General features: G+C 39.9%; 2 protein-coding genes across 5 annotated transcripts in view; both read right to left on the bottom strand.

The window, feature by feature from the left end:
- Window positions 1-18,073, bottom strand: part of LOC307137479 (uncharacterized protein) — an 890,992-nt gene that overhangs the window by 191,274 nt on the left and 681,645 nt on the right. The gene's annotated exons all lie outside the window — the stretch shown is intronic.
- aggf1 (angiogenic factor with G patch and FHA domains 1) overlaps window positions 1-18,073 on the bottom strand; it is a 28,812-nt gene that overhangs the window by 4,302 nt on the left and 6,437 nt on the right. For 2 of the 4 annotated variants that reach the window (XM_079835520.1, XM_079835519.1), the window contains 9 exons: window positions 17,124-17,311; window positions 14,196-14,333; window positions 13,893-14,093; window positions 3,132-3,648; window positions 2,857-2,959; window positions 2,728-2,779; window positions 940-1,041; window positions 676-841; window positions 487-566 (listed from right to left, as the gene is read on the bottom strand). In XM_079835520.1, coding sequence (XP_079691646.1) covers window positions 487-566; window positions 676-841; window positions 940-1,041; window positions 2,728-2,779; window positions 2,857-2,959; window positions 3,132-3,648; window positions 13,893-14,093; window positions 14,196-14,333; window positions 17,124-17,311 — 1,547 coding nt within the window. Of the gene's footprint in view, window positions 1-486; window positions 567-675; window positions 842-939; window positions 1,042-2,727; window positions 2,780-2,856; window positions 2,960-3,131; window positions 3,649-13,522; window positions 13,590-13,892; window positions 14,094-14,195; window positions 14,334-17,123; window positions 17,312-18,073 lie in introns of all 4 variants that reach the window. The other 2 variants (XM_079835522.1, XM_079835521.1) reach the window with 2 other exon arrangements.

Genomic DNA, 18,073 nt, shown 5'->3' with positions numbered 1-18,073 from the left:
ATGACAAAAACACAACAAAACCACTAAACCTAACTAAAATTAAAATGAAAACAATATTAAAAAAATCTAATTCAAAATATTAATAATAACTACAACATACCAATGATGCTAAAAAAACATTGGTTGGACAATGGCCTTCAAGTTAAAAAGTAGCACAATCATTGCAGGACAAGTTATGTGCCAAAGTTTAATACTTGGGGTAAATGATTTAGAACAAACCCTCCGACAAAGTATGCACAATAATAATAGTGATTCTTGCCATAGCACGATATCTTGGATAACAGAAGCATTGTTTCAGCGGTTAAATATTGTACCTGTTGTAGCTTGCAAGTTGCAACACCCAGGAATAGTGTGATCGTCTACTTGCTGACCAAAAGAGGGCAGCACTGACCGCACACATTTAGCAAGCCAATTTAACACACTTGACTTGTGCTTTAAAACATATTTCAACACCAAAAGAGCTTGTACAGGACATGAAAAACTTACTTTAAGACCATATTTAACCTTCATCATCTTCAGTTCCTTTTGTCTTTGAACCTCCTTGTCTTCTTTACTGAGAACAATTCCTGAAACATATTCATTCACATGTATTGCAAAAGAATGTAAGCTGCAACTGATTCATAGTAGAGATGCATATAAGATAGCAGAAGTTTTTGTCAGTGTGTGAATGCATACCTGAAGTCTCATCTCTCTTATGGCGGCTCAGGTGTGCTATGATCTGTCCTGGTTCACAGCCGTCACATGTGTCTGTTCCTGTGTGGATGTGGAAGGACAACACCGTATCTCCCATCTTCACTTCATCCCCGTGGGTCAGAGGGCAAGGGTCACAGCGAACTTTGGGCTGTACGGACATAGAAAGCACATTTACAATTCTGATAAACATCCTTATATTTAGATATGTTCAAAAAGATTCTGGGATACAACAGCTGTTTGTGTTACCTGTAGTATTCTGTTCCCGTTGAGGACGGTGCCATTCTGACTGCCTTGATCTATCAGCATATAACACTGCTGCTCCTGGTCAAAATAAACTTCTGCATGGGACTACAGAGAGACAGACAGAGAGAGAGAGAGAGACAGACAGACAGATAGACAGACAGACAGAGAGAGACAGCAACAATGAGGTAATTTTCTATTAAAATAAATTCAAATTGACCCCATTTACTTTTTAAAACATGTTCCTGGTCTTCTTATTACCCTATTTCATTCAGAAATGCACTACCGTTCAAAAGTTTGTGGTCAGTAATATTTTCTGAAAAATATTCTCTGTTTGGGAAACACTGATTTTTCATGAGATCTTTCATGGTGCAATAACTATGGCCCATTAATGACCACTAAAATATTTTTCTTCTAATATTTTTATTAATATATTACAATTAGTGTAGTAATTAAGGTTAAAATAGAGAATTCCAATGCAAAGAGGAAAATTAGAGTCATTTGTGGCTGGAAAAATTCTAATTTTCAATTGTAATGCCATTACCCACTAGGTGTCTGTATGGCTCTTTAATAAATATACATGTAGGCGCATCTAGTCTAGTTGCTCAAAAAAGTATTGCCGATCATACCTGCTTACTTATTTTTAGGTTTTGCATTTGAGTACATATTTAGACATGAAATAATATACATGATCAAACACTAGATTTCTTTTAATGTGAAGTTTTAAAACGTTAACTTGCATCCTAATATTTTTTAATGATACACTTATAAAAGCACATACAAGTGAATATTAATGAATGCAAGCAAATATAATTTAACCCAAGAAAAGTTTAAAATAGTGCTAAAAAGGCATAGTGCTAAATGTACAGCAGGCTATAAACATATGAATTAATACTAAATCAAGATCGAAAGCGGTATTTGTGCCAATCACACCCAAATTATTCTGCAAGGATGCATTACATTTATCAAAATGATCAAAATTTTGCTTATTTATTAAAACTTTCTATTCACCAAAGCATCCTTAAAAATGTATCGTTTTCAACATTGATAATAATAACAAATGTTTCATATTTGAATGATTTCTGAAGGGTCATGTGACACTGAAGACTGGAGTAATGATGCTGAAAATTCAGCTTTGATCACAGGAAACAATTACATTTTAAAATGTATTAAAAATATAAATTATGTAAAAAGTCATATTACAAAAGTAAAATATAATAAATAAAAAAATGTTTAATTGTTATTTGAAAAAATAAACGTTAACTGAATATACATACATACACATATATATATATATATATATATATATATACACACACAAAAAATATAAAATTAAATAACATTTATATTAAATAACGTATTTAAATATTTAAAAAAATATATAAAAAAACCTTAAACCTATTTTAAAGAAACCAAAAACACACAAAACTTTCACTGAATTAAAAATGAAAACAGAAAATAAACAAACATAACATCCATTTCAAAATATTAATAAAAACTATAATAGTATCTCATTGACTAAAATATCTGCAACTAAAAAAATATTGCACTAATCTTAAGAATCAGGTGCAATTACTCCTGGGATTTAGAGAGTACGTCTCAGTGTACTGAACAAACCTTCTAATAATGCATGAACATTAACTGAAGCCCATCACCAAGAAGACATTAGGCCACAAAAATCATGAATCTCAGTACTTCAGATTGTTTAAGGTCATGGTAAAAGTGCTTTTGGTCTAGAATGCTTGTCTATAGTTTGATTTGAGTGTTTTCTTATAGTTTGTTTAGTTGTTTTACCTTACTGACTCCCATCTCAGGGATTCTGATGGCATGATTCATGTCCTTCTCTCTGTGAACAGATACACACAAACATGTTAAAGAACACAATGGATGAACAGAACCACATACACACAGAACTATACCAACCGGCCGATAGTGGCGACTGTGTCAGCGGTGAGGATGAAGAGCGTTCCGGTCTGCAGAACAGGAGAGCGAACCACAGTTACCCGAACACATGGAGGCCAGGCTACTGAAATATAAAAACCACACACATTACGCATAGACAAAAATAAAACCCTACAGTAGTGCGCGCATTCACCTGATGCACATTCCATTCAACACTGCATCTACAAACAGCCAACACCAAACAAACAGCCACCAGGGGGCGTAGTGTTCACCTCCCCCTGAATGTGCCTTCTCACCTTCCTCCTGTATCTGCATTTCCAGTTCTCCTTCAGGACTGTCATGTGCTGGTTGGACAGGAGATGCAGCTGAGGATGACGAAGAAGCTTCGTTCCCTCCATCCGACTCTGTGATCTCGCCTTCCTCCGGCTCACTCGCACTGCTCATGTTATCAGAGCAGGACTTCCTGTCTCTGCGAGTCTCAGAACGCGACCTTTTCCTCTCTTTCCTCTTCTTCTTCTTCTTCTTCATCTTCCCGCTGTGTGTGTCATCCGAATGCGACCCGTTCTCTCTCCGCCTCCTGCTGAGAAAGTCATCAGAGGGCGACTCGCTCCGTCTCCGGGTTTTCTTTCTGTTCGTAGAGCGCTCTCTGCTTCCGTCTCGGCTCTTGGTCCGTCTGGATCGTTCTGTACCACTGGATCGCTGAGGGCTTCGGGACCGAGACTTTCGTCCTTTAAGTGATGACGCATCATCCTTCTTACCTCTGTGGTGGTTTTCAGGCTGTTTGCCAATCTCAGACCCCGCCTCTTTATGGTCCTGTCAGTGAGCAAACACTTAGCCAATCAGGACGTCACTAATAGTGTCTCCATATCGTTTTGATGTGAAAATATAAGATTTGTTTTGGCTTTCAAGGTTCATTTGAGTCTCAGTTTTGAGTTAGTTCAAGAAAATGAAATATATGATGTAAAACCACCATCCAATCTGACTCAAGCCTTTCATCATAGTTTGATGACGTTTTCACCACTTTATTGTCAAAAAAAAAAAACAGGCACAGAAGAGTGCGGCATGGGAAATCCCGATTTGAAGAAACAAGCACATGCCCAAATTGCTAGGCCAAAGCTCTGACACCACATGATGTCTTGGACCCAGTCAAAACTTGGGGTGGGAATCACAGGGTACCTCAAAATACGATACAGATAATATTCATGATACAGCAATTCTGCGATACAGTGTGTATCGATTCTCGTAACAGACGGAGAAGGACAATGATATATTGTCCTATCGATATTTTTTTACTCACCCCTAGTTAAAACACAACCAAATGTTAAAGGGGTGGTAAAACACATTCTTTTGAAGGCTTGACTGTGTTTGTGGGGTGCACTGTAACATGTGTTCATGCTTCGTTTTAAAAAAAATTGCCTTATTTTTCATATATTTGACCTTTATTCTACACTGCTCTGTCCCTCCTTGTAAAACGGTCTGATGCTTTCCGGGTTGTATGAAGCCAGTCCCTCAAAAATACGCGATGGGCTCAGATTGGTTAGCTGGCCCAGTGTGTTGTGATTCGCTAAACGCCTAGTGCACGTATGTCGGAAACGTCACGCCCCTTACCTTTATCGGAGGCTGTGCTTTGGTCAGTGTTAGAAACAACGGCGTCAATAAAACCATACCAATCTGAGCCCGAATCAGACCCAAAACATTTGAGTGAAGATGATCGAGCAGAACCTGTTCAGTCCTCAAGAGTAAAGACTGCGGATCTATAATGATCGCTACTGAATGGCACTTTAACTTTTGTATTTTTAGAACGATTATAGCCAAATATCTGTCACAAGAACTAACCCAAAACAAACACTAAGCACTGGCTTAAACTAGTAAGTTAGCCAAATCACACACAGAAGCATGTTTAGCATGCCTGTAGATAAACAATACATAAAAGCTCTAATCAAAGAATCATTTACACTAATGCCAGGTTCGCTGTTGAGATTTTAACGTTAGTGTTTGTAACGATAGGTGTTCGTCGGATAACGTTAAGTATGAATGAGCATTTAACAGACTGGTTTGCAGAACAGCGCTGTCATCTGTTTACTTCCTTGCTACAACCTATTACAGGAAAACACATCGATGAAAAATAAATCAGACTTACAGGTTGTGGCCCGTGAACAGCTTCTGTTTGTAAATCCAGCTTTCAGGACAAGCCGTTGTGCATATCCTGTATTGAACTCGCGAAGTTTGTGGAAGTTTGTGTTGTCCTCCGTGAAATGTGCAGCGCGCGCGTCGTGCATCCACGCACCGGCAGTGTTTTTTTCACGCAGCTGACGTTGTGCAAATCTGGCATTGAAATCGCGAAGACGGTGGATGTTCTCCTCCGTGGATGTGCTGCAGGGAGCCCTGCGCGTGCCTGATTCCCCGCTGACTCAAACACACGTGCATATAACATGTTTTATTTTAAACGCTCTGCAACGCACCCCCGTCCCTATGAAGGCTGAACAGAGCAAGTACCCCAGACCTGCAATCCGGATGAAAATAACAGCGTTTCCTTGGCATCGCGGCAACAACACTCCAGCCTACTATACCACAACAGCGCCGCGATACAAAATGGCCTCACCTCCCCTTATTTCATATTCCCCGGAGGAGGGGTTTATGTAAATATTGGGCCTGGTGATGTCAGCAAAACCTGGGTGAATGTGTAGTAGTCCCTAGCGGCCGTTTGCTGTAGTCCTTAGAAACTGATTTCTTTAAAAGCAAATATCTCCCTTTGCTTTAAACTTTGAACGTTGTAACTTTGCAGATGTTGTTTATGCTCAAGCAGCAACATTACACGTTAGCTAAAGTTAGAAAAGTGAAATCGTGGTTTACCACCCCTTTAAAAAGGTTAAAAAGATAAAAACTAAACCACAATGACAGGCGGGCAAATACAAAATATTCCAGTCTCTTATGTTCACCAAGGCTGCATTTAAAGGGTTAGTTCACCCAAAAATGAAAATTAGCCCATGATTTACTCCACCTCAAGTCCTCCTACACCCCTTTTCCACCAAGGCAGTGCTGGTGCTAGTTCGGAGCCAGAGCCTAGTTTCAAATCGGTTCTTTGTCTTTCCACACCCAAAGCACCAGCTCTGAACCAGGAAAAGTGGTTCTTAAGTAGCACCAAAACATTGCTGGTCTAGAAGTAAGAACCGCTTGCGTCAGGGGCTGGGGGCGGGGTTACCGTGACCAACAAGACGAACACAAACTTGTGACCGCCATTTTTGAAATAGCAGCTAATCGAGCTAATAGCTGCTCGATTGTAATCTCAGTGTATACAAATTACAGTGAGCTGCACAAATGCATTGGATTCGCTGTGTTTTGATGCCGATGCAAGATGGTAAAGCCATGTGCATCAATAGTAACGCAACGTTCGCCATTGTTGATGGAAGGCTTGTTCGAGATGCATCGGTGCGGTGCAGACCGATCGCCGTATGCCAACGAGTACGAGAGCATACGACTCCTTATGCTTTTGAATCGCTCATGCTGTATTTTGATATCATACGCTGATCGTCTGCGTAGCGCAGATGCATCTCGAACAAGCCTGGTGTGTTTGTGTTTCCGGCTGCCTCGCTAGAGTTGCTGAGAAAGATGAGACGTATACAGTGACGCAAGACCTGGCTCTGTGGCGGCTCTAGCATGTGGAAAGGCAAACCAGTTCTTAGAAGGCTCGTCAGTCGAACCAACTCCGAACTAGCACCCGGTTCATTCTGGTGGAAAAGGGGTACCAGGTGTATATGACATTCTTCTTTCAGACGAATTAAATCAGAGTTATATTAAAAAAGTACTGGCTCTTCCTAGCTTTATAATGGCAGTGAATTGTTGTGTCGTTTTTGAAGTCCATAAAAGTGCATCTATTCATCATATAACTGCTCCACACGGCTCCAGGGGGCAAAGTGGCGCATTTGTGTAAGAAAAATATCCATATTTAACATTCATAGTCTTCCGGGTGAAAGGGAACGCTGGCGTGTCTGGCTGCCGCTCCTCTCTACGAGTTTATTGATTTTTAAATATCACATCGGACTACCCAAAGTGGCATATGAGGGTTTTGGAGCTACTGAAATGCGGGATTACATTTTAATCCTCGGCCCAGTTTTTATCTTTGAACTACGTCTGTTGGAATCAACTCATCTGTTGCACAGACAATGACATAAGATCCTTTGCTGCTGGGGTGGATTCTCCCATCATGACTTTGAGGTACACTGCTGGAAAACTGATGAATTTAAAAAACAAAGTACTATTTAGCGAATGACACCTTTGAACTTTGTCGAAATGTCGGTATTCTGCATCCATTGCGCTATATGCATTGCGCGTCAAGGCACAAATTTATACACGACATATCCGACTCAATCTCTGTGCCTGTATTTCAACGTAAAGCAAACAGACTAATCTGCAAGGGTGTGGATTTTGTGGAACAACTTGTCAGGGCTCAAACGTGTGGAGATCTTTCCGTCATTTTCAATGCCTCCGAGTCTGGTGAAATCGGCTCTTTTTAATGCTTGCTCCGTAAACAATAAAGGCAGTGATTTTATCGGATACCGTCATTGAAAAAAAACTGGACTTGGTCTGTTTGACAGAAACATGGCACAAACAGGGCGATGGACTGCTGTTTAACGAGCTTACTCCCTCTGGCTACGGATTGTTTGATGCCCTGCGACCCTCCGGCAGGGGCAGGGGTGAGGGCATCGTTGTGCTATATAATCAAAAAATGACAATAGGTCCGGTAGTCACCCCCCCAGTTTAATTCTTTTGAATGTCTTGTTCTGAGTGTCTCTGCACCCATCACTACCATTATAGCTACAGTTTACAGACCTCCTAAGACCAGGAGAGTCCAAAGTCGGTCCTGGAGGGCCACTGTCCTGCAGAGTTTAGCTCCAACTTGCCTCAACACACCTGCTGGAAGTTTCTAGTAGGGCTGGGCGATAAAACGATAACGATGTATCGCGATAGACACGTAATCGATATCAATAAAAAATGCGTTCGATAAAACGTTCGATAATCTTTTTTCTTCGTCGGAAGAAACCAGAGGTTGTGAAGCAAGTTTGGCTGCATGAACAAAGGGGCACTCACTCTCTGGTAACCACGCAACGTAGGGAGTGACAGGCTAACAGCCAATCATGTAACTGTATCATGTCTGGTTGCGCCATATCTTTGTCTCGTGTTGGATTCATTCTTCAGTAAACAGAACCGGCGTGGAGTGATAAGTGGAAAATAAGTGCCGCAGCGAGCGAGGAAATTGTTAATAAAACAGGAAAACAAGTCAGCTCGCCAGTATGGCAGTTTTTTGGATTGTATAAGTCTGACTGTAGTCAGACCAATGTCGTCTGCAAGACTGTCGTCCCCACCAAAACTGGTAATGCCACAAACATGTTTTACCAGCCTTGTTATACTTTCGTCTGGCTCCGCAGCACGAGCCTCCGCTGAAAGCGCGCGCCCGCCTCGTTCGTTTGGGCCTGGGGACGCGTTTATACTCGACATGCTCGCCGTTGTGCTATTCTTGACTTTGGTTGAATCCGAAATCGCCCCCTAAACCCTCAATCACTATTCCCTACTTTAATCCATTGATACAGTTCACTTGAAGGAGTGACTCAAAACAAGTGAGCGAATTCGGACAGCCGCTGTGTGTACATCGGCTGTACACTCGTTATTGCGGTGCAAAGTGGGATAGAATGAGTGCACTCAATAACGTTCACTATGGTTTCGGACACCACTACAAATGGCTGTCCCCTCAAATAGTGCCCTATGTAGGGTATAGGGAGCGATTTCGGATTCAGCCTTTGAAACTACATGGAGAGGTACTCTGCATCAGTGCCTTATGACAAAGCATCTAAAAGGTAACAGTTACAAAAGGAATAATGGAGGCACTGCACCACGTTAAGAGATAATTGAAAGTTGAAATTTTAGACTTGTTTATATTTTAATTATTTGAGTGTTTTCTATGGTTATGTTGACATTTCTGCCTTTATAACTGAGGGGATTATAATCAGAGGAAGGTTAAGTTTAAAATAAAAATGTTTAAATCCTTATTTTAAATAAGTAATAAAACATATCAATAATTATAGATATCGACTGATATGAAACCCTTATATCGTGATACAGTTTTCAGCCATATCGCCAGCCCTAGTTTTTAGTATGCCTAATAAGACCTTGATTAGCTGGTTCAGGTGTGTTTAATTGGGGTTGGAGCTAAACTCTGCAGGACAGTGGCCCTCCAGGAGCAGGATTGGACACCCCTGTCCTAAGACAACTGAACACTTTTTATCGGAATTGTTACGCATCAAGTTCGAGAGAACTCTTATCCTGGGGGATTTTAACATCCACATTGACAAAAAAGACTGCAATGACTAAGGACTTTCTGTCTTTGTTGGAATGATTTGATTTTAAGCTGCTTGTGACTGCTCTACACATATTAAGGGTCATACCCTTGATCTTGTCATTGCTAACGGATCTTTCTTGTCACAGTTCTCCTCCTCTGACCTAGGACTGTCTGATCACTTTGCAATCTTTTTTAATATAGAATTGCCACATCCGAAACACTGTCTCTTCCCGTACTGTAAATTACCGCAAATGGAAATCCATCGATCTCCCTGACTTCTCTGCCTGTATTGAGTCTTCATTAAGTGTCTTCTCTCTCCATCTGATGCTTCTTGATCACTTCAGTTCTAAGATTGCCAATGCTCGCAAATGCATTACTTCGGTCTTGTCGGTTTCTGTTCTTTGTACCACACATTTTTTTGGCTCCCATTTCTAAAAAAATGTCCTCACTTGATTCTGTTTCCCTTGGTAAGGAGGTTTCAAAATCGAAAGCTATCGCTTCCATAGTTGATCCCATTCCTAGTGATTTGTTTAAATCATGTTTCGCTTCTCTATGTTCTGTTGTATAGTCCTGAGTATAGTAAATCACTCCCTGCGCATGGGTGTTGTGCCGGCTGCACTTAAAGCAGCACTAGGTAGTTTTTGCCCTCGGGGTCCCCCTACAGTTGGGAAACAGTATTGTCCTCTACTACTGTCGTAAACTGTCATTCTACATCAGTGGATGCATCGCACGTGCATTTGTTGACATGACAACTATGATAGCCCTGAACACTGCGGGAGGAGTTCACCTGTCTATGGAGTTGGACTGCATTTTTTTATATATCGCTTTTAACAGACCAATGGCAATCCAAAGCGCTTTACACATTGCCTCACATTCACACACCGACGGCGTCGGACTGCATGAGTTCACATGCAGGTGTTCTGCTTGCGTCTCGTGTGAAATGTCTTCATCCCAGGTACAGTGGCATATGTTTCAGCATGTCATATGAATATAATTTCATGGGTTTTATTTTTTTCAAACGCCAAATGATCGCGATGCTCACGTTTACAAGCCAGCGTCATTATAGTAGCCTAGTCTATTGGTTACCGTTTTACGGAATCTATATGATACTTCAATTCAATGTTTGAGTGGTAGGTAATAACCATATATCGTCAATATTATAATATCAAGCTACCCTAGATGAATCTGCAAATTTGAAAAATCGATTTGCATTATAGCTTGAGGCAAGACAAATAAACCAATATCACAGACATGTTAGGTATCCTAAAATATGATTTTGTACGTCGTATCATATGTATTTACTTGCAAGAATGTAGCCCCTCCTCTTCCAGCTCACGCCAACGAGCAAACGCTGGCCCAATGTTGATCCTCGTCCTGCCTTTAATCCGATCACGTTCTCGTTTCCTCTTTTTGCTTTCCTCCGACAAAACCTTTGCTTTCTTATTTTTCTGTGCTGCTTCAGCCATGACTATAACATTCGGCAAACAAATTATAGTTTGGCTCGCACGTCCGAATTTGAGGAAGTGGGGTGGTGGTGGAAGTGACGTATATGCCGTAAAGCAGTCGAATTTTGTAGTTCTTTTTTTTCTCGGGTTACTACCCGAAACCCGAAGTTTAAAAGTAAGATTAAAAACGATACAGACCCCGTCAGGCTATGGCAGACGTGTCATTCAACCTATTGTAAGTCGATGTATCATCACAAGAGGTTTGAAAATATATCGTTAGCCTCATAGCATAATTGCCCAGATCAGATTGGCCAAACAATGACTTAGGCAATTATGCTATGAGGCTAACGATATTATAAAGGTTGAAAAGTTATCTAGTGCTGCTTTAAAATTGCTGCTGTAACACCTATACCAAAAAAGACCAACACTGACTGGGACAACCTCAATAATTTTCGTCCAATTTCAAATTCCCCCTTTTTGGCAAAATTGCTTGAGCGAACTGTGGCTTCTCAAATATACACTCACCTCACTGTCAATCTTTTTGAGCCCCTTCAATTTGGTTTCCGCAAACTACATAGCACTGAAACGGCATTAGTAAAGGTCACAAATGATCTGTTAATTGTGGCTTACTCTGGCTGTCTTTCAATTCTGATTCTTCTAGATCTTAGCGCAGCTTTTGACACAGTGGACCATTCCATCAAGTCGTTTCTCTCAGATCGAAGGCAGTATGTGTCCCTGGGTGGATGCAGATCCAAAGTTGGGGCAGTGCAATTTGGAGTTCCCCAGGGATCTGTTTTGAGTCCATTTCTTTTTAGTACGTACATTTTTCCCCAGGGTTAACTTCTCAGATCCTTGGGTCTTAAGTTAAATTTTTATGCAGACGACACCCAAATTTATTTTCATTCAAAACCTGGTGATAATACAGCTGTTGCATTTTTGGAACATTGTATCTCTGAGATAAAAATATGGATGTCTCAATTTTCTCTGTCTCAACAGCGACAAGACTGAGGTTATGCTCATCGGTTCACCCCAACAAATTCGCAAAGCTGACACTGTAACCTTAATGGTGGATGGCTCTGCTTTGGAGTTTCAAACTAAATTAAAAAATGTGGGGGTGATATTTGATGCAAATTTAACGTTCTATCCCCATGTCCAGAATAAGGTCATCATTTCATTTTTTCATCTTAGAAACATTGCACGATTGCGCACCATGTTATCTTTCTAGGTGGCTGAAAAACTGATGAATTAATTTGTCTTTTCTCGCATCGACTATTGTAATGCTCTGCTTGCTGGGGTTTCCAAATCCACCCTAAACAAATTGCAGTATGTGCAAAACTCAGCGGCCAGAATACTTACAAGGTCTAGAACAAGTGAGCACATCACTCCCATCTTGGAGTACTTGCACTGGCTCCCTGTCAGGTTTCGCATCGATTTTAAAATTTTCATGCTCACCTATAAGGCCTTGCATGGTTTAGCGCCACAATATCCATCAGAACTTTCAACTGCATACACCCCAAGACACAATCTTCGTTCTTCTGATTCTGGCTTTTTAATTGTTCCTTCAACGCGTTTACGTTCTATCGGTGACCGGGCTTTTTCTTCTTTTGCTCCAAAACTCTCCCACTGAGATCAGACATGCTGACTCTTTTAGTGTTTTTAAATCATCACTTAAAACTTTTTTTTTTTTTTTAGGCTAGCATACAAGTGACTGAAATTTGCTCTAATGTATGTTTTCTTTTCAATGTATTTTATCTATATGTTTCTGTGAAGCGCTTCAGATGCAACTTTTAAAGGTGCTATATAAAATTTTATTATTATTAAAACTTTATAGACTAAAATAACTAACTTTCGGCAGAAAGCCGCACGCAATTCGACTTACGGCAAAAGAGCAACACCTGACGCAATGTATATAAGCACCGCAAGCTTTGACGGCTCTCATGAATAGTGCTGGGCAACCAACTCAAGCCCACATTCTCTTATATTGAAATCCTCCGCCATTTCTCTTTAAAAATTATAATTTTATTCTCTAATTCATGACCGGTGTTTTGTTTTGCTCTATTCTCTGCACTTCTGCGTTCATCAGTACGCATGCGTGAAGGGTTCAAGGGTCAAGGGTTACTCTTTTGGCGTAAATCGATGCGTACGGCAATCCGCCAAATATGGATATTTTTCTTACACAATTGTGCCACTTCACTTCAGAAGGCCTTTATTAACCCCCCGGAGCCGTGTGGAGCAGTTATATGATGGGTAGATGCACTTTTATGGACTTCGTAAATGAAACAATAATTCACTGCCATTATAATGCTTGGAAGAACCAGGACTTTTTTTAATATAACTTCGATTTTATTTGTCTGAATGAAGAATGTCATACACACCTAGGATGACTAGAGGGTGAGTAAATCATGGGCTAATTTTAATTTTTGGGTGAACTAACCCTTTAATAATATAATACAATTTAAATCAACTGTTTACTATTAGAAATTATTTAAAAAAAAAAAAAAAAAAAGTCTATGATCAAAGCTGAATTTTCAGCACTATTACTCCAGTCTTCAGTGTCACATGTACCTTCAGAAATCATTCTAATATGCTGATTTGCTGCTTAAGAAACATGTCTGATTATAACTTTTTTTTTTCTTTTTGTGGAAACCATTACACATTTTTTCAAGATTCTTTGATGAAAAGAAATAAATAAACAGCATTTATATAAAATAGGCGTTTTTCTGTAACAACTGGTCAATTGAATTGAATGCATCCTTGTGGAATAAAAGTATTAATATCTTTAAAATATTGTACTGACCCCAAACTTTTGAATGGTAATGTGAATAAAACTAAATGATGCACTGAATGACTCTAGCTTGTTACGACCATAAACTCTATATAAACTTTAAAGCTATAAACAAGGGCGTACCTCTCACTCCAACCAGTCTCAAATGTTCTATCTTCAACTGAGCCAATGAGCAAGTCAAATCCTGAACCTACAGCGAAAGGAAGAGCACACGGTCAGCTCCATCAGGCATCAAATTTTCAAAATTGCTCGACGGACCCCCTTCTGACACCGGACTGTTCTACGGACCCTCACAATCATCAACTGCTATTCAATGAGATCAAGAACCAGAGACCAAAAAGATTGAAACAATACTGAAAACTGAGACTCAAAATGGCGATTCAGAAACTGAATTTGAACTCAAATCAAGTTGAAGGGGGATTGAGTTTCAACCACTAAATCTCTGTGATTACAAAACTATGTAAAAGACAATGTGTGTCTGTGTGAATCTCACCCCTCCGTCAGGACAGGAAGCTCTATCGTTGTTCTTCACCGACTTCCTGTTTTTCCAATCTTTGGTCTTCCTCTGTGGCGTCTGCTCCACTTCGGGGTGTGCTGTAGGCACCTCTATCCTAGAGTGGAATTGGTATTTCCCGCTTTCTGGGTCGTAGTAATAGTACATGCCTGTATTAGCATCATAGTACAGCTGACTGGACTGGGGGAAGAGGAAAAAACACATTAATACAGGCGATTAAGATTACACATGTCGATTACACAAATAACAGCAGTCAAACGTCCTCAGAGAAGAGCAGCTTACAGAGTCGTAGTAAAATCCAGTGCTATGGTCGTAGTACATGCCGGAAGTTTCATCAAACACAAAGTTGGTCTGGTTCAACGCTTCCTCTGCTGTTGCTCTCAGCATGTCTGCTATAGAGCCGCCTTCACCAGAGGCCTCCTGAGAACACACACAGTGTTTACACAGTCAAGAAACTGGCTAATAATTATTCACATTACAGGCTGTAAATTGCTTACATTTGTTTGAATTTTTTGATCATATTTTATATGGTTATGGCTATATGTGTGATTCTTTCGATTTTGACCATTCTTCTAGAAGCACATTTGTGAGGTCAGGCACTGATGTTGGACGAGAAGGCCTGGCTCGCAGTCACCGCTCATTCATCCCAAAGGTGATCTATCAGGTTGAGGTCAGGACTCTGTGCAGGCCAGTCAAGTTCCTCCACACCAGACTCGCTCATCCATGTCTTTATGGACCATGCTTTGTGCACCAGTGTGCAGTCATGTTGGAACAGGAAGGGGCCATCCCAAAACTGTTCCCATAAATTTGGGAGCATGAAATTGTCCAAAATGTCTTGGTATGCTGAAGCATTAAGAGTTCCTTTCACTGGAGCTAAGGGGCTAAGCACAACCCCACACCATAATCCTCCCTCCACCAAACTTTACACTTGGCACAATGCAGTCAGGCAAGTGTCGTTCTCCTGGCAACCACCAAACCTAGACTCGTCCATCAGATTGCCAGACAGAGACGAGTGACTCGTCACTCCAGAGAACACATCTCCACTGCTTTAGAGTGGCGTACTTTTCACCCCTGCATCCGACGCTTTGCATTGCACTTGGTGATGTAAGGCTTGGATGAGCTGCTCGGCCATGGAAACCCATTCCATGAAGCTCTACACTGTTCTTGAGCTAATCTGAAGGCCACACGAAGTGTGGAGGTCTGTAGCTATTGACTCTGCAGAAAGTTTGGCGACTTCTGTGCACTGTGCACCTCAGCATGCTCTGACCCCGCTCAGTGATTTTACGTGGTCTACTACTTTGTGGCTGAGTTGCTGTTGTTCCCAATTGCTTCCACTTTGTAATAATACCACTAACAGTTGACTGTGGAATATTTAGTAGTTAAGGCCGCAACATACTACGCAAGAACAGAGAAAAAAAGTTCTTGCTCCCAGGGCTGCGAGAACAAAATGACGTAATTTTGTTCTCAGAGCCCTGGTTTGGGAGTTCTCGCAGCTCGTTCTTGACACATCGTCTTAGCAGAACTTTTTTTTTGTGGGTCTCCGAGAACTGTGTGATAGGTCATAATTTTTAAGTGGGCGGGGTTAATGCGGAGAAACGGGGATGTTCGGCACCTGCTTTTCTCTTGAAGTATGGAATGTCCTGGCCAGAACGAACTTTGTTCTTGTTCTTGCCACCTCAAGAAAACAAACTAATTTCTTTGTTCTTGCGGAGTATGTTCCAAGCTTTAGGTAGAAGCGTCTGCATGCCTAGGTGCTTGATTTTATACACCAGTGGTCATGGAAGTGATTGGAACACCTGAATTAAATTTGATGGGGTGTCCTAATACTTTTGGCTAATATATATATATATATATATATATATATATATATATATATATATATATATATATATATAAATAATCTGGCTTTAATTTACTGAGTTATATTTTTTGAGTTATTCATTTAGAGATAAAATTTGGACTTAACAACTCGATTCATATGGATTTACTTTACAATCTCTTTATGAGTTTGACTGACTCTACTAGTCAACATAGAGAATACAGGGAGTGCAGAATTATTAGGCACGTTGATTTTCTGATCATATTTTTTTTCCAGGCACATTTGCCCAATTCCAAACCACAGTAATCCTAATAACTACTATTGATTTAGTATTTAATAATGTATAAGTGATATATAATTGTTCATGAAGGCTGGAAATGAAAATCACCTTATATTCAGGTGTGCAGAATTATTAGGCATGTTTTCTTTTACAGATAAATTGAGCCAAAAAAGAGATTTAACTCAGACTGAAAAGTCAAAAAGTATTAAATGCCCATGAGAAGGATGCAATACTAATGCAATACTAGACATTGCAGTTAAGGCATGACCATTGGACAGTGAAATGCTCGTTGGGTCAGCAGGATCTGACAAAAACAGGTGGTGAAGAAAAGACACCTGTTAACTGCAAAAGAATTAAGAATTAAGGTGAAGAATTAAGGGTGAAACCATCAGGAACCCTTTAGTCTCCAGCTCCACCATTTTCCAGAGCTGCAACCTACCTGGAGTCTCCAGAAGTGCAAGGTGTCAGGATCTCAGAGACTTCAGTTAGGTAAAGAATCCTAAAAAATGACCCCCACTAGATAAGAATCACAAGCTGAAGTGTTGTAAAATACATGAAGAAGGTTTTTTTATAGGCTTTATAGGTTTTAATTCTTTTGCAGTTAACAGGTGTCTTTTCTCCGCCACATGTTTTTGTCTGACCCTGCTGACCCAACGAGCATTTCACTGTCCAATGGTCACGCCTTAACTGCAATGTCTAGTATTGCATTAGTATTGCATCCTTCTCATGGGCATTTAATACTTTTTGACTTTTCAGTCTGAGTTAAATCTCTTTTTTGGCTCAATTTATCTGTAAAAGAAAACATGCCTAATAATTCTGCACACCTCAATATAAGGTGATTTTCATTTCCAGCCTTCATGAACAATTATATATCACTAATACATTATTAAATACTAAATCAATAGTAGTTATTAGGATTACTGTGGTTTGGAATTGGTCAAATGTGCCTGGAAAAAAAATATGATCAGAAAATCAACGTGCCTAATAATTCTGCACTCCCTGTATGCAACACATGCAAACCATGTCAGTACCCACATTAATAAATGCCTAGCTCTGTTATGAGAATTAAATAATACTTAAATAACCAGTAGATAAGTTACCCTTCTCATACCTCTGTTTGTGGAATTTCACTTGATTCATTTGGTTGCTCAGGATTGGCCGGTACCGTCTCAGCTGTTATGGGATGCTCCTCAGTGTATTCAGAACACTCTTGAGTTTCCATGACAACATTCTCCTGTGCTTCTGCTGTTGTCTCTGTTCCAGACTGATAGTATCCACCATAGTAATAATTATAATAATCTGTTTTTGGAAGAACATAACATTAAACCTCACATACACGCTGTAGGTGATTGGAATATTCCAGGGTTATTTCATCCAAAAATAATAATTCTGTCATAATTTACTCATTCATGTTGTTCCAACTTCCAAATCCATAACTTCAGTTCATCTTTGGAACACAAATTAAGATTTTTTTTTATGAAATCTGAGAAATAGTTCACTTACATGGTTTGTAGGCCTACTGTAAATATTTTTTTTCTAATGAAAAAGTGTTTTTTTTTTTTTTTTTTTAATACTTGAAGGAAACAGCTCACTTTTAGCAGTTATTGTCTATGGGTCGTAACATTTCTTACAGATTTCTGTTTGTTGTACATCAGAAAAATTAGCACAGTAGGCCTACATCACATTTATTTGAATGCATTAATGAGAGAGTGATTGATTGTGTGTGTGTGTGTTTGTGTATTAGTCATACCGTCTCTTGTGAAGCTGTGCGTTGTAGTTACTTCAAAAGTAGACATATCTATGCTACAACGGTTTATAAGCTCCTTTAGTCACGAATCACAGGACAGCGTTGATCTTCACGTGATGTGCAAGCTATTGTCTGTATGAGTGTTTGTGTGTCACAATGCATCAGCGCATTAATTCAAAATAATGACACATCTGATGGTCTAAAATCACTTCAATGTTCAAACTGGCAAGCCAAAAAAAAACATACAATTGACAAACTTTCGTGAGGATGCAAGTGAAAGTGATCTGTTCTGGGGGGTATTCCAGAAAGCAGGT

Source organism: Gobio gobio (genome assembly GCF_949357685.1).
Source record: "Gobio gobio genome assembly, chromosome: 14".
Lineage (NCBI taxonomy): Eukaryota > Metazoa > Chordata > Actinopteri > Cypriniformes > Gobionidae > Gobio > Gobio gobio.
This window is presented reverse-complemented; position numbering and strand designations above follow the sequence as displayed.